The following is a 16,149-nucleotide window of genomic DNA, read 5'->3' as shown; positions in this document are numbered from 1 at the left end:
TTTGTTATGTTCAGGTCTGACAGTCAGGAAATCTGCACAGCCTGTGCTTTAACTAAAGTGAAAAGGCAATTGGAATTTGGAAAAAAAAAAAAAAAAATCACATTCAGTTGTTGCTTTGTTACCAAATTCTTTTAAAAACACATTTATTTCAAGGCTGACTAATGATTTCGAAACAGTAATCACTCTCTTTTGTGTTGTAGGGGTTTGTGGTGGCACTGCTTTACTGTTTCATGAATGGAGAGGTAGGTGAATGTTTGTGATACAAAACCTTTTCACTATGTGCATAGCAGGTGAATGGCAGCAACAGAGAAATATAGACTTCAGTCACTAATTTATTCATGAGTATTCAGGTCACCAAGAAGCCACCACCTCAGATAAGTTATAGCTGTTTGTAACTACTGTAAGTTTGCCTGTCAGCTGGGGCTGATTGCTTGGCCTGTGTTGGCATGTAAAATGACTTATTACAAAAACATACAGAATGTACAGAGGTACAGAAGAAAGAAGTAGAAAAGCAGCATTTGAGGCTGTGCTCGAGAACCGCTTATCCAAAAACCTTCTCAGTTGACACTGCACTTCCTTGGGTCCTCAGCAAGATACCTGCCAAGTTTGAAGTCAGTTGGATAAGAGGTTGTTGAGAAAATTGAAATACAGACAGACAGACAGAGATTCCTCCATTTATGGTTAGATGCACTGCTTCCTGGCACAGTGTGCTTTCTGATACTTCTACCTGGTGGCGCAATCAGTAATACTATTTTTTCTTCCCATACAGCACTCCCTCTGAGAAATATTTCTATGTATAACCATTGTCTGGTATTGTTTTACTTATTTGTCCCCAGGTTCAAACAGAGCTGCGGAGATGGCTGTGGAGGTGTCACAATCAAAATCATCTCACACCAGCTAAGAGAAGTATCACTCAGATCACAATCCGATCCAGGGGGATTGGACGGCCACCTTCTAGTGGCAACATCTCTTCAGTATGATTAAATAAATAAAGACTATCCATGAGAAAAAAAGCTGATGATGACATTAATCTAGCAATCCATCTGTGAGACCACAAGACTATAATGAACACTACAGAGTGGCTGAAGAAATGTCAAGATGCATTTAGCTGTTACTATAAAAATGGTACAGCACACATTTCTAATCTGAATGAGTATGTTCTCTCTTTCATATCATCATTTCATCGCAAAAAAAAAAAAAAAAAAAGAAATCCAAAAAATAAAGGAACACTGGTACTTGATTTGTAAGGATGATGACACTATGGAAAGCCAAGACCACAGTGGAAACAGAGCTGGCCCCGAGCTGGAAAGGAGGACAATTTTACAGACTGTTTACAGTTTGGACTACATAGGTACAAAAATGAACAAATGTTGAGGGATTATAGAGAGACAGCTGTGGAAATAATCTGTGTTTGAGCTCAGCTAAATCATGTGAAAGGAGATTGACTTGTCTGATTGTAACAGGAGCAGTAAGTTTATTTCTGTGAAGACTGAAAATATGTGCAGGACTGATTTTTACCGAATGTGCTAATTAAGTTTTGTGCAGCATCTGCTGCTAGAGAGAAATGTTCAAACAGGAATATCTAGAGGAGCCCGAGATAGTGTATTTAAGATTGTGTGTGTGTAGATGTGTGTGAAGCTGCCATTTACTGGTGCATTGTGTCTTAAAAGAAAAGTGTCTTACTTTGAGGAGTTGTCTGCTTTGATGAGCCATCTTTGAAAAACAGTATATGTGAATATTTTTGAGCTTGTTTTTCTTTTTATCTGTCAGTTTTTTGTATGCTGTTGCCCGATGTGATAAATGTAATTTTTTTTTGTGTGTGTATTTGTTGCACTGAAGGTGATAACAAACTGAACAGAAACAAGGTGCCAGTGATTTACAGGTTAAAATGGCATCAAAATGGTACTGTGTAACTAGAGAGAGCATCTCAGCCAACACCGTGACAGCATCTTAAGATATATAACATGTTTATGTCAGTGTTTGATGTGGTTTTAAAGTTCACTATGTAAGACACGTTTGTGTTGCCCACATTTGATGACAGTCCATTTGTAGCAAAGAAACCCAAACAATAATTATCTTATAATTCAAGTTCTATGAAAAACAAAACAATTTCAACTGGGAGGTTTATACGAAAGCTTTCATATTGGCACTTAAAGGTGACAATAGGTTTCTCTATTTAATGCTAAGGTAGTTAGCTGCTAGCTGTAGCTTCATATTTATCGTACCATAAACACTTGAGAGTAGTATTAACCTTCACATCTAACGCTCAGCAAGAAAGTAAATAAGCATACTTCCCAAAATGTTTTCCTGTAATGACAATTCAACAAAAATGAAATGCCCTTGTAAGGTGTCTTCATGTGTAATTAGGGTGTGCTTCAAACAGTATGATGTGGTGTAAAGTACTGTGAAAGTAAATGCTTTCAGTTTTGGCTTTAGTGATGGGATCACCAGACAGTACCTCTTAGTTTTTTCTTTTTTCTTTTTTTAGGGATGCATTGGATGAGTATCATGACAAGTATCATGGCAGATACTGACCTTCATCAAGTGGACTGACAATATAATGTGATGATCCACCTAGTTTTATAGTTGTCAGTTCATTTGCATCATTGATATGTAACGCTACTGCCCTCCATGTTGGCTATCAGAATCTAAGTTAGATTGGTACATCCCCAGAATTTTTTTTAATAGACCATGAACAATGCACTGTACTGTAACATTAAGCACTTTGACTGTCATTGTCAGTACACATATGATTTAATGTTGTAGTTTATTTTACATACTGTATTTTCACTGTGGTTGATCTAGTGTGGGCTGGTATCCTGTATCTAGGGAAAAGCAGAATAATAAATGAGGCGTTTGTGGTTTGATAAATGTTAACTGCTATGTTTTTGTGTTTGGCTTTTGAATTTCATCCACATATTGTAAACTCGGATTTCAGAGGGTGAATGGAGTGAAACTTAAAGTAAATGTTCAAGTTATTGATTTGGATTTTTGAATGCAAAAACAAAACAAAACAAAAACTAGAGCAGCAACGTGCACTGATGTTAGCTGATGTCATAGTTTACAGTGAAACTCTTCATCTAGTATTCAACATTTGACTGTCCGTAAATGCTGAAAATGTTCCCCCAAAGTTTTCCAGAGGAAAATTCACTTGTATGATACAAAATTAAAATTATAACTACACACTGCAAAATGAGTCATAATCTTCACGAAGTACAACTTACCACAGATAGATTTATTTTGCAGTCAGATTTACACAAACTGGACACCATGGACATGGACACCAGAACGCATGTTACACGACACACTGTCACAGGTAGAACAGAAGTTGGATGAAAGTTTATATTTTTTCACATTTAAGTTACTTATATCCTCATTGAATGCTTGTCATTACATACACATGCGTACAGAATACAATCTCTCCAACCTTCAAACATACTCAGACACACACACGCTCTGAAAACTGTTACATAAACATAAATGTACAAAAACACGGTCACAAACAATTACAGGTCTTTGACAAGAGGTCAACCTGTGTGCCAAAAATATACATATACAGTGTACTGTATATATGATCAAGAAAAGACATCATTTGTACACCATGGCAAATTCATAGCAGGCGACACTTAAGAGCAGCTGAGCAACAACAGTACATTCAAAAATTCATTGGCAATCAAAAATGACTTGCACACACACTCAACACTTGATAAAACTGGCTCAATAGGCACAACTGCCAAAGAAATGGCATCTAAACACAGAGATATACCCCACAGAGAATAGTTATATTTAAAACAAAAGTTCAGCAGTTTGGGAAATATGCTCAGTCACTTTTCTGCTGAGATTTAAATGAGAATATTTATACCACAAAGACTGGACTTGGGGGAAACAGCTTGTAGCTAATACAGTAGCTACTGTGTTTACTAGCGAACGAGGAACAGCTTGCTAGTATTAATATGGTATAGCTAGTAGAAGTAAATTTTTTGTCAAATTATATCTTGTTTGTTCACACTAAAAGCAAAATGTAAAAAGGAAACGTTGCTGGTTTGTGGGGAGTTAAGTGAGCTTTAGTGTTTCCTTTGGACAGAGCCAGACTATCTGTTTCCCTCTGTTTCCAGTCTGTGCTAAGCTAAGCTAATTGCCTGGTAGCAACCACTTCATATTTAGCTTAGAGACATGAGAGTGGTATCAATCCTCTCATCTAACTCTTGGAATAAACGTGAATAAGCATATTTCCAGAAATGTGAAACTGTTGCTTTAAGAAAATATGTCAAGGGCTTTTCTTCAACACATATATAAAGCGTACAATGCTAAACAAACTGTAATAAAAGGTGTGTGTGAAGAGAGGTGCAGTCACCTTTAGTCAAAATGAAGCTAAAATTTACACTGTCAGATTTTGTTGTAGCACTGCCAATTCTTCAAATTTCCTTCTATGCCAGGATAGGTGTTCTGAAACTCAGACAGTTCATGTTTTGTTTTGAAAAAACAGACATCACAGAAATTTGGATATTTCAGAGGGGGCGCTATAACAAAAATTACCAAATCTTAATTGTGCACATTGGACCTTATTCAGAAAATTTTAACTTGTAGGTTAACTTGTTAATTTGTGTGGATTAGAAAAAAATCATAAAAAGTAGATGAGAACAATGATAACCATGTGGCATATAAGTGCCTTAATGCCCCACCCTGCACCTGTTTCTGTTTCATCTGAAATTCAAAATCCAAGGCTCAAAAAGCAAATCAGTGTATGTCAAAACTTCCCCCTCTCCACTGAACCACTGAACTGAAATTCTAACACTTTGCTGCCACCTTGTGGTAGACAGATATACAGCACAGACATGGTCAAGTAAGGAGTTTTCTACTCTTCTTTTTTTTTTTCCAAAGACAGTAACAGCTTTAAGACATGGTCGTTTCCATCTGAGCTGATTCAGACTCAGAGTGACGGCTGGTGATAGAACACGTAAGCAGCAGCAGAGTGGTTTTAATTCACCCTCATACACACTTTGTGTTTTATCTGTTGCAGTTTATCAACCTTCTAAACTTCATTAAATAAAAGCATCCTTTCCCTGCTCTGGCTCTAGTTTTCGCTCACACTCAATCACTGTTTTGTCTAAAAGCAGCCAAGCAGATGCCTTAAAGTAATTTTTAGAGATTAAATCTATATTTTATCTCTCATTTTATCCCCCGCAGCTTTGGACAACAATTTTTTGTTTTCTTTAAAATCACAGATGAGACACTGTGCCAAACATCTCCCACTGTCACCACTTGTTATGGCACTACATATATGGCACTTTGACCAAGAAAGTCAACATCAACCTGCGCAATGAAACCGCAGAAGTCATACAACTATTACACAGAGAAAAGCATGTATACTGTACATTGAGTTGTTTCACATGGCACTGTTTATGGAAAATAAATATACATCCTTATATGTCTATCAATATCACCAATTCATTGTTTAAAGTCACTACATTCTTTTGATCCATGCGGATGACAGTACAAAAAATAAATATCTTGCGTAAATATGGTGGAAAAATCCTCCTGTACACATCATTTCACATTTCATCTTATTAAATGATTTACCCAGCTGGATAGTTCATTGTTTGTTAGCTTGTTTGTTTGCACAAACAAAAAAGACAGAGAAGGGGAAAATGGGCAACACTCTGCGATTGTCAAGAGCTATCACATTTCTATTCAGCATTTTGTGTTGACTGTTAACAGCAGGTATTGTTTCTGTTTTGAAGCTAGTTTGACGTCAGTGCTGAATTGATATGAATTATAGATGTGCCCAAAAAGCTAAAATTGAAAAACAGCAGTCTTGTGGAACACATGATAATTAAAGAAGAAAAACACTCAGCAGGACTCTTTTTAAGTAATTAGAAAGAGAAAAAGAAGATTTTTTTTTTTTTTTTTTTTTTTGCACACAATGAAAAAATGCATCATTTTGCAAAGTCATCCACAATAAAACCACCACTCTGTACATTCTTTGCAGGAAACTACTCTTATTACACCTTTAACTTATCTGTTCATTGTACTGTAAATAAAAGTGATAGCTGTTTGTGACTGACTAGGCACTTTGGAATATGAGTGTAGGAGATGGTTCATTTCAAAATTTTAAAATGAAGAGCAATTTAATATGGAACAATGGTCTGAAGCTCAGAGGAAAAGAGAACAGGACAAAGAATCCTGTCATCTTTAAGAGCATGTTGAGGGTTTGATTATCACTGCTTGCAATAAAATACTGCACATATAAACTCATGGCACCACGAGGAGCTTTGGATAAAAGGATCCACTAAATGGCACATTCACTGTTTATGTTCACAGTTTGAAAAAAATATGTCTGAGTCCATGAAAGGGAAAACTAACCAGAGGAAACTACTGTGGTGCAGCCAAAGACCTCGGCACCAATCAACACGTTTTGTTAGCATGAATCTGTTCAGGGTGTATATTTGCAGTGTAGTTTTCTTTTTTAAAATACATTTTTACATTCTGTCATGTACTCATATCCTCTACAGTAGTGGTTTGCAACCTTTTTTGGTGTGTGACAATACAAAGTCAACTCACGGCCCCTTAACAAAAGTCAGAGCAAAGAATGAGTTTACCTCCTCAGCTTGTTTAATTTTAATATTTTTAGAGGCCTGGAGAGGTGAAACTATCTAAAATTTAACAATAAAAAAGAGCAAACATAAATTTCCTTAAAATAAATAAATATAATTTTATGGAGCAGAAAAATGTTCTTCTTTCCTAACTTAATTCATCTTGTGACTCCCAGGTTGGGAAACACTGCTGTTCAACACTCATTCATTTTGGCAATATGTTTCTATTTGTGTGTGTATTTTCTTAAAACTATTTAATACAAACAAATAGTTCAGAATAGAGTGGGCAGGATCTTCTGGGTCTTCAGGATATGTGATGAAGTCTACAGATTTGGGCTCCAGTTCCTTTTGTTTGAAAAGGTCATTACAATACTGTGTTATGCAAAAGAAAGAAATTCTGATCTAGACACCAAAAGTAACTATTTACAAAGTCCATGAGTTGTTGTTGCTGTGGTTTTTTTTTTTTTTTTTTTTAATATATATCTTTTGACATACTCTGTACTTATGGCTGATTGTAGAAAAATGTTTAAATTCAAGATGAAACATTTAAACAATGAGCATTTGTACAAGCAAGGCGAACGTTTGGTTGATATTTAACTTTGGACTGTTACAAGATCAGATCCAGTCAGGCAACTTGTATGGCACTTTGAAGCACATTTATTTTACACCAACAGCCAAATATGACCCCTACATTTAACTACTGATCTTTTTTATTTTTTATTTTTTTACACTTGTAGTGTTTCTTTTGGCACAAACTCTACATTAATATTATTTATAAATCAAACAATAAAAAGGATTTAATTTAACATAAAAAATTGGCAGAAAGAGAATTCCTAATATCTCTTGTGTTTTAATTGATGGAGCAGAGTTTTAGTTGTTTGTTAAAAATATTAAGTGCATCATTAATCATAAGAGTCAACTGCAGCACTAAAAATAAATACAATTGTATTGTATAACCAAATTAAATGCTAATGTATGAAAGCCAGCTATGCACCTCTAATGAATCTCCAGGAAATGCTTTCAGAGAGACCTCATTTTCTAAAGGCCAAACTACAAAATATAAGAGGTGAAAGGGGCCACTTTGGTCTGTTCTGGTTGGTCTGGATGTACATTATTGGAACGGCACCTTGAAGTTGACTCTGGCCGATCAGATGCTCAGGTTGGGAGGCTGATGTTGGCATTCTCCGCCAGCGGGCTGGACATGCGTATCTGGGAGCTGCTCTTGCTCAGGATCGACAGCTGAGTCCCGCCGTTCACTCCACTGCTGGCCAACGAAGGATGCCTCTGCTGCTTCAGGTCCACAGCAAAGTACCGGTTCACCGTCCAGCTGCGCCATTTCCTCTTGATCTCCGACTGCACCTTCAGGGAGAAACTTCACAAGGTCATTTTTAATGTACTTTAAGCTGTACCAGCTCCACAAAAAGGTACAGTACACTGTAGTGTGGTGTGTAACATGATAAGATATATAAGATATAAAATTTGACTGTGGACCAGTTTTATTCAGTATTGTTGGTTAGGAAGCTAATATTCTAAAGGCAAAGAGGAAACAAACATGTTTTCAATCTTTGTTTTTATTTTTATTTCTTTTGATTGATTTGAGAGCAGATGTCATTTTTTTCTGTTAGTAAGTGAGGTCTTACAGAGTAACTGCACAGTAAGCTGTATGTTTTCTAGTACTTGTTTGGCTAAAAATTACAAATTTATGTAAATGTGGGTTCTGTGTTTTACTATGAGACTAGGGACATAATGCACTACCATTAAACAGTGGTGTTCCTTACTAATGGCTGAATGAAAGTGCTTTTATTCTTGTTGTTCCCTTAGGGAACATCATCAGCAGGCTGTTTCTGTTAGAAGGCCACTTATTTGTGTTTGTGAGATGTAAACATATTACAGTCAAAGGATTTGTTGTGTGTTGTTTATTTTGTTGACTTCAGCAGATTTGCGAAACATCTGAAGTGAAGTGGTAAATAAGTGAGTACATTTTTTTGTTATCCTATTATTTCCAAAGTAAAGAATGTATGAGTTGTCATTTGTTAAACTAAATATTATATGATTACAATTACATCACAGTGTATTATCATTTATTCATTAGCATCAGTTAACACCAGTTTAGAATTTTATAGGAGAAGCTAAAATGCTTACAGTTGTGGTTTCAGTTTGTATTTAAGAAAATTATGTTGGTGAAAATATCACTAAGTGAATGTGTAAATGAAGAGGAACAAAAGCTTACCTCTCCATTGAGAAAGCAGTAGAGGACAGCTACCACAAAGCCCTGAGGAGGAGGATGAACACAAATCACAGAAAATCAGTTAGAGATGGAAAAATATGTTTTTATCAGAAAAAGACAATAACAGTTCAAAGAGTCTGACTGTGGACATGGATAAACTTTTAAAACATTCAACTGTCACTATCAAAAAGCTGGTCTACAAAATGTTGTTTGTTGACAGCTACGAAGATTCAGTACCAGGCAACTGTAATGTGAAACTTTTAATCATTTTCTGTGGTCGCAGTAGTGTCAATACACATAATTTTATTTATACACATTTATTTCTCCCAGCAAAAACTTCAAATGCCTGGATATCACTATCAGTCTCCTTAAGAGCCTCTTTTATACCCTTTACACTCAAATGATTTATTATTATCCCACTATGTTCTCTCATTCATCATCTAATATCTCTCTTTAATTGAAACCGGACGTTCAAAGAGCTCTGTGAGCATACCTGGAAAGATCCCAGTCCCAGTTCAAAGACCAGTCTCTCCCTCTTGCTGACATCTTCAGGTGAGAAGGCGAACACAGTGTAGTGAATGCCAAACAGAGGGATGAGCAGGAGGGTGGAGCGTGCCAGACGCCTGTGCATACACACACACACACACACACACACACACACACACAACACATGGTTTCATAAAACTGAGGTACAAGTCACAACACAACTCAAAGTCATTCAAATGTGAACATGTTTTACTGCTGCTGGACATCTGGATGTGATGCAAGAACAGAGACACTGATGCAACATCACGACACAGTGTCTGCCTCCTGATGTGACTTAGTCTTTTATCTGTACATTCTACTTTTTAATCAAACCACACACTTAAAAATAAATGCACAAAATAAAAAATAAAAAATCCCATGAAAAGATCAAAACCAACAATGAACCGATCCTCCTAAAAAGTGTTGTCTGTCAGCCAAAACCTGATATGTATAATTCAGAGCTAAAACTAAAAACTATTAAAAGTACATAAATGAGCCACCAAGTGGCAATGGGTGACATGTTCCTTCACTGGAAAAATGTTGGGCACTGTAATTTATTTTCAGTCATTCCCATAAACACAGTTCTCCTGCCACAAATATTCACTAAAGCACCAAATATGTATTAATCCACAGCTGACAATAGTCCCCCAACTAATGCATCATTTACCCCTGTCTCAGAAAAATTTGCTAAACACCACAGTGCCCAGCTCTTTCAGGAAATCACTGAGCCTTTTTTAAAAAAAAAACAAACAAACAAAAAAAACAAAACAAAACCTACATTTATGTTTTTAAAGAATTATGTCCTCTGTTGAAGCAACTGAGCTGAATGTAACAGAGTAGGCATTGACTGATGGACTAACATTTTTTTTAAACAGTTGTTGGTTTTAACCTTTTAACCTCAGATTTGTTGATGAAAATATTACCATTAAAACACCTGATGCAACCTATCCCTGTAATCACACAGGAAATACACAAAGAACACACCACAGATGACACCTTGAAAATGGAGGACAATACTGTACAACACAGTGGTATTTACAGTGCAGTCCAATAACGCCCAGGGGTACTTAAGGAATGCAACAAATTCATTTACTCTGAACTCTTTGAATGTGAGAAAATCAAAAGTAGATTTAACAATTTGTGCCACTGTCTCTCCACAAGCACCAGAAAAACAAATTTGGACTAAATCAAATAAAAAAAACAAAACAAACATATTTCTTAATGTTTAAAGCTGTGGCTTGGGTATTTGTGTGTTCTTGCACATCCACTTTTGTGAGGACTAATTTGTACTTAGTTTATCGGTTTTCATTTTGGGCTAAACCTTCCAAGAGCTGTTTGGAGGTTGAAACTTAGTTTTAAGGTTCAGGTCAGAATGAGGTTTAGGTTAGTAAACAAGCAGAAAAATTCAAAGGTTCAATGATAAACAGCCTTCAGTGTTACATGGCAGACACCAATGCATTTCAGCTGGAAACATTCATCAGGGTGTTGAAATAAAGCATGACAAGACATGACACAAATGAGTTACAGGTGTGCAGGTAGAAGGAAGGAGGGGAAATCACACAGGAGATCAGAAAGGCACTGTGAACATTTACCCAATGTATAATGTTAAAGAATCGAATGGGAAAAGTTATAAAAAATGACACATTACAGAAATTTCAAAATGAATTTCACAATAAAAATGATAAGAATCACCCAATGTGAAGGACGTATCCACAGCAAAGAAACACAACCTTTACACTACACTTACAAGAGTGAAATCAATCATGAACAAGAACTCTTGAAATTATTTTTTGTGTACTTCTGTAATATCTGCCCACTGAATATCCCTCACAACCAACTCTTCTAGCATATTTCTGCAATTCTCTCCTGAAATGTCTGTTCAGTCCTGCACAGGAGCACTCCAAGTGACAACAAAATGAGGTGTTGCCATTAATGAATCCACTGACAACATTCATCCTGTTAGTGTAAATATAGACCTTTTTTTATATTTGTACATCTTCTACAGTGGAAACATCCTTTGGGTTAAATGTGTGTACATTTATTTCCAATTGTCAGAGCCCGTTTCAAACTAATGTTGAGTCTCTCTTTAGGTGTAGGTTAGGGTTAGGGTAGGACTTGGTAAAAGGGCATGTAGCTGTGATTGTTAAGGCTCAGTTATGCTAAATGTTAGATACACATATGGATACAGATGGAACCCTCATCTGCTCTAATTTTGTTCACATTTGAGAATGTTTTCGGAAAGTTAACGGATACTTTGAAAGTTATAATAGTGAAAAGAATTCTTCATCTACTGCTGTCCACAATGCAACCTCCACTTAAGAGATACATTATTACTGCCTCCACCACCATCGTCATGTTAGTTGTGGTCAGAAACCTTTGAATCTGAGCTGCCCCCTGTTGGATGTATTGTTTAACATGTATGCCAACATGAAGGACCTATGGCAATATGGGGGCAGTGATGGTTACATCATTTGAAATGGATGCATCTATTTCTGTACATACAAAGAACATAAATGAGCCATTAGGGTTAGGGTAAGAGTTGGTGTTAGGCATGTAGCTGTGATGGTTAGGGATAAGGCAGAAGGAACACATTATGTCAATGAGGGTCCTGACAAGTACAAATGTGTGTGGGAGAGTATGCATTTGGGAGTCCAGGCCATTAAAAAAAACTTTAAGAACCCCTGGAGTAAAACACACACATATGCAGTCGACATGGACAGACACACAAACACACACACACACACTCGCACACTTACAGCGTGATGGTGGATAACTCTGACATCCTGCACGAATGCTGAACAGCCTGTGTGGGCTCACTGAAGCATTTCTGAGCACAGCTGCTACACAGCACAAAGACAACACAACAATACAACAAAGACAGTGTCTTTAGGGACACAGACACACAGTCTCACACAACACACACATCTTCACACTTGGTCACGCTCGTACAGGTCTGAGCAACAGATGAGAATGACATTATCTGCAGGGCCTCAAAAGACAGTATCCTGTGGGAGCAGAGCAGGAGTGATGTCTGGCTACAGTACAACTCCATAATGAGGCTCAAGCTTCCTGCCAACAGGTAGCACAAATAAATCTGTTCTGAAAAGTGTATTGGAGGACATATCAGAGATTTTATGTTCAAAATTTGGAAATATGACTGTTAGGGTTTCTCTTCAATCCATTTATTAATACATGGCTCCTGTCTGAAAATGGCACTTCTGTGTTTAAAAGGGACAAAGCCCAGTGACCCAAAGGACAAATACAGAAAATAGACCAGATTTAGTCAAGACTGAGATTTTCATCTAGTGTCCAGGGTGTCATTTGGTGTCTCATTAAAGGAAAAAAAGAGTGTAACATTATTCTGTTTTCCACTGTCAACATATCTCTTGAAAAGACCAAAACCAACAATGTACTTGTTGGTCTCTCAATACAGCCTCAGACCTGTTTGTTCCTACTGTAAAAATTTACAGAAAGTTCACAAATACATTTTAAAAAAGATCCACTTATTTTCTGAAAAATTTGGGCGCTGTAGTTTTTTTTGCTAATGCTATTTAAGAGGGAGTAAATGGCACATATTGGGGGGACTATTTTCATCAGCGGATTAATATACATTCGGTGCTCTAGTGAGTATTTCCAGCAGCAGGACGGTGTTTGTGGAACAGACTTACAGCTTACTTAAACTGCAGTCAATGTGCCACCCAGTACAGCAGTGTGGCTCACTGATGTTTTAGTTCTGTGGCACAGAGGAATACGTTCTATGAAGCTTTAGATACACAGGGAATACTTGTTAGTGAAATTAGTTAATTGTTGGTTTTCATTTTTTCATGAGATTTGTTGACAGTGAGAAATAAATATAGACTCATCCTTTATGCAAAAATGAATAACACTTTTGTACAGGTTATGTGCACAGTGTACTAGCAATCTGAATTCACGCTAATCATTGTCAAGTACGATACACACTCCACACACACACATAATCACACAGTTATGACATACACTACTTTTGTTAGTTAATTTTGATTATTGTAACTTACAGGTAAATGCTTGATTCATTTCCTCCAATGTCAGGAGACTGCAGCTTTTGGACCAAGATAATTATAATTCCAATAAAGAGGACAAAATTGATCTGAAGAAAAGAAAAAACAGAAATACACTGAATATGTCATGATTTAAACTCCAGTAAGGCAAACAATAGCAGGGTATTTGTGAAAATGATATGTCATACCATTATAGAGGCCACAACTGGTCCTTTGATCACCCACCAGAGGGCAGTGTTCTCATTTGTATCCCAGCATCTGTAGGAGGAGGAGCACAGTCCCTATTAATAATCATTCAGCATCCCTTATACCTCACTTTCTCTCCACACTTGGTAATACATGGCACCATACAGCGCATCAATCAAGTGGCCATTTGCAGAGTGAGGGAGGGAAGGGTCAGAGGGGAGTGGAAGATTTAAAATGGAAGCAAGCCTTAAAACTGAGAGTAAAAAGACAGGATTAAATCTACCTGGAAAAATCAGTCTAATAAATCTCCTTTACGTACTGTTTGTTTTCTTACAGTTATATATTACATTATGCATTTTGCACAGGGAAATGATAAAAGACAAAATTTTCCATGCCAATGTATCAGTATCTCACTCACTTAATCCCATGCAAAGAAATACTCAAGTTAAGTACAAGCACTTCAAAATTGCACTCAAGTACAGTACACGAGGAAAAGCACTTAGTTATTTTTCACCACTGAAATCTGAAGTAAGTTATTGTGGCATACCCAGTGTCATGAAAATGGAGCCTCAGAACTGCCCAGACTGTCACACAGATGGTGGGAGTTCCTGTGATCAAACAGTGATCAAAAACACAGTATACTTGTCAAAAATTACTAATGAGTACTTCTCATTAGTCACAGTTTTAGAAATGCCAACAGAAACTGCAGCAGATTCACATATATGTTGCTGTACCCCTACAGCATTCATATTGTGTTCATCTATGGAAAGAGCGGATAAAACATAAGTATTAAAGGCTGTAATCAGCAGAGGGCGAAAACTAAAATGTCTGTCTCAAGATGATATTTGTACTTCAGCTGTATTTTAAAAACATTTATTGGCAAGTCTGAAAGAAATCTCAAAGGTAATGGAAAGTAAATAGATTCAAAACTGTTTTAACGAGACCTCCAGGACTTCCACAATAGAGCGTTATTTGTTTTTATTTCATACTGCTTAGATGATGAAAATCCTGAACATCTGTTATCTTTAAAATCCTGTAACATATCCCACTGCACCATCTCTCTTCCTAATCCTCTCTCTATATAAAAAAATACAAATACCAATTTACTCAGTGAGAAGAAAAGGGAAATTGAGTTTTGAAAGTTACAAATAAATGTTGTGTGAGTAAGGTTTTTCACTTTCCTCTGCTGTAACAGACACTCACCCCATCCTACTATAGTGTACCAGTAGAAGTATCGTCTCTCGGGAAAGAAAGTCTCCACCAGCAGAGTGAAGAGATACAGACCTTCAATGAACAGCCAGAAATAGTTGGACATGACACAGTAATGGAAGAAAACCATCACTGCTTTACACGCCACCTGTACAGAGAAACACAGGAGGAGATGCATTAGAGCGGCAAAGGTGGAAGGATGTCTATTTTTTTCTATGATTTCACATCTATTGCTCATGTTAGACAATCCTTTTAGGGTAATGAAAGTGTGACAGCAGCTTGAGTCAATTCTGCAACAAGAAAAACATGTTTATTAACAGAATAGTTGGATATTTTGGGAAGTACATGTAATTGCTTTCTTGTCGTGATTTGGTAAAGAAGATTGATATCACTCTCAAATTTTTCCATTTAATATGAAGCTGGAGCCAGGAGACAGTTATCTTAGCATAATTTAGCCTGATTCAGTTTGAACTAAAAGTAACAAAATCTGCTTACCAGCACCTTGAAAACTCACTGATTAACACATTTGTTCAATTCCTGAAAAATCCAGTGTCAAAATGACACGTCACTACTACTGGCCAAGACATAGTTTGGCACATGTACCCCCATAGAGCTACAACTTTTCATATTACATATCATATTACATGACTTTTTTCAGGAATTAAATGAGAAATAACATGTTCTGTAGGTGGGAAATAAGCTGTCTTTGCAACATGTGTAAACAGTTTGTTCGAGCTTCAAAATAACACCAGTAAATCACAGTGTAAATTATTGTTAATGAGGTGACAGAGCTACAACAGTGTCCCCCCCCAAACCCCCCCCCCCCAAAAAAAACAAAACAGCATGATATGATAAATGGAAATTCTAACTATATCTCCAAAATTTCACAGCCAACCTTTCATGTCAGGTGGGCTGTAATCTAATGAGTTCATGTTAATGAATGAGTCCATAATCTGAGTGGGGTCAACCAATTACAGCACTGATCTGATTCCTGGTACCGCCATGTCATGATTGTGACCTGTAATTGCCATGGCAACAGCAGTAAAGCAGAGCATTAAAAAAAAAAAAAAAGGGGCAAAGTAACCATTGATATGTTAATGAGCTTCTAGTAGAAGATTTCCACTGGCCTTGCTGAAGCCATTAGTGTACCTAATTAGGTTTATTTATCATGCCTGCTTAACAACAGTGAGCAATGTGTTGTTACCAGACAAAGGCTAAGAGCTTGTTCTGCATTTGTAATGAGGGAGTATTAGTCATCTAATTGCGTATTTACTTTTTGTAAAATTTGCGTGTGATTGAAGTTCCTTCAAAAGGTGCATATCAAACAGGAAACACTAGAGAAGAAGTCTGTTTGTGAACCTTGCTTTGTATC

At 36.7% G+C, this 16,149-nt stretch overlaps 2 protein-coding genes across 7 annotated transcripts in view; one reads left to right on the top strand and one right to left on the bottom strand.

The window, feature by feature from the left end:
* Positions 1-3,131, top strand: part of LOC108883297 (pituitary adenylate cyclase-activating polypeptide type I receptor-like) — a 29,051-nt gene extending 25,920 nt beyond the window's left edge. The window contains exons 12-13 of the mRNA XM_018676257.2: positions 201-242; positions 837-3,131. Coding sequence (XP_018531773.1) covers positions 201-242; positions 837-980 — 186 coding nt within the window. The 3' untranslated portion in view covers positions 981-3,131. The remainder of the gene's footprint in view (positions 1-200; positions 243-836) is intronic.
* Positions 3,132-3,214: 83 nt separating this feature from the next.
* LOC108883295 (pituitary adenylate cyclase-activating polypeptide type I receptor) overlaps positions 3,215-16,149 on the bottom strand; it is a 39,629-nt gene continuing 26,694 nt past the window's right edge. For 3 of the 6 annotated variants that reach the window (XM_018676253.1, XM_018676252.2, XM_051069934.1), the window contains 8 exons: positions 14,772-14,925; positions 14,116-14,176; positions 13,571-13,640; positions 13,380-13,471; positions 12,102-12,185; positions 9,314-9,443; positions 8,824-8,865; positions 3,215-7,965 (listed from right to left, as the gene is read on the bottom strand). In XM_018676253.1, the coding sequence (XP_018531769.1) occupies positions 7,741-7,965; positions 8,824-8,865; positions 9,314-9,443; positions 12,102-12,185; positions 13,380-13,471; positions 13,571-13,640; positions 14,116-14,176; positions 14,772-14,925 (858 nt within the window). In that variant the 3' untranslated portion in view covers positions 3,215-7,740. The remainder of the gene's footprint in view (positions 7,966-8,823; positions 8,866-9,313; positions 9,444-12,101; positions 12,186-13,379; positions 13,472-13,570; positions 13,641-14,115; positions 14,177-14,771; positions 14,926-16,149) is intronic. The other 3 variants (XM_018676254.2, XM_018676255.2, XM_018676256.2) reach the window with 3 other exon arrangements.

This window comes from Lates calcarifer, linkage group LG4, assembly GCF_001640805.2.
Source record: "Lates calcarifer isolate ASB-BC8 linkage group LG4, TLL_Latcal_v3, whole genome shotgun sequence".
NCBI classification, from domain to species: Eukaryota; Metazoa; Chordata; class Actinopteri; family Centropomidae; genus Lates; species Lates calcarifer.
This window is presented reverse-complemented; position numbering and strand designations above follow the sequence as displayed.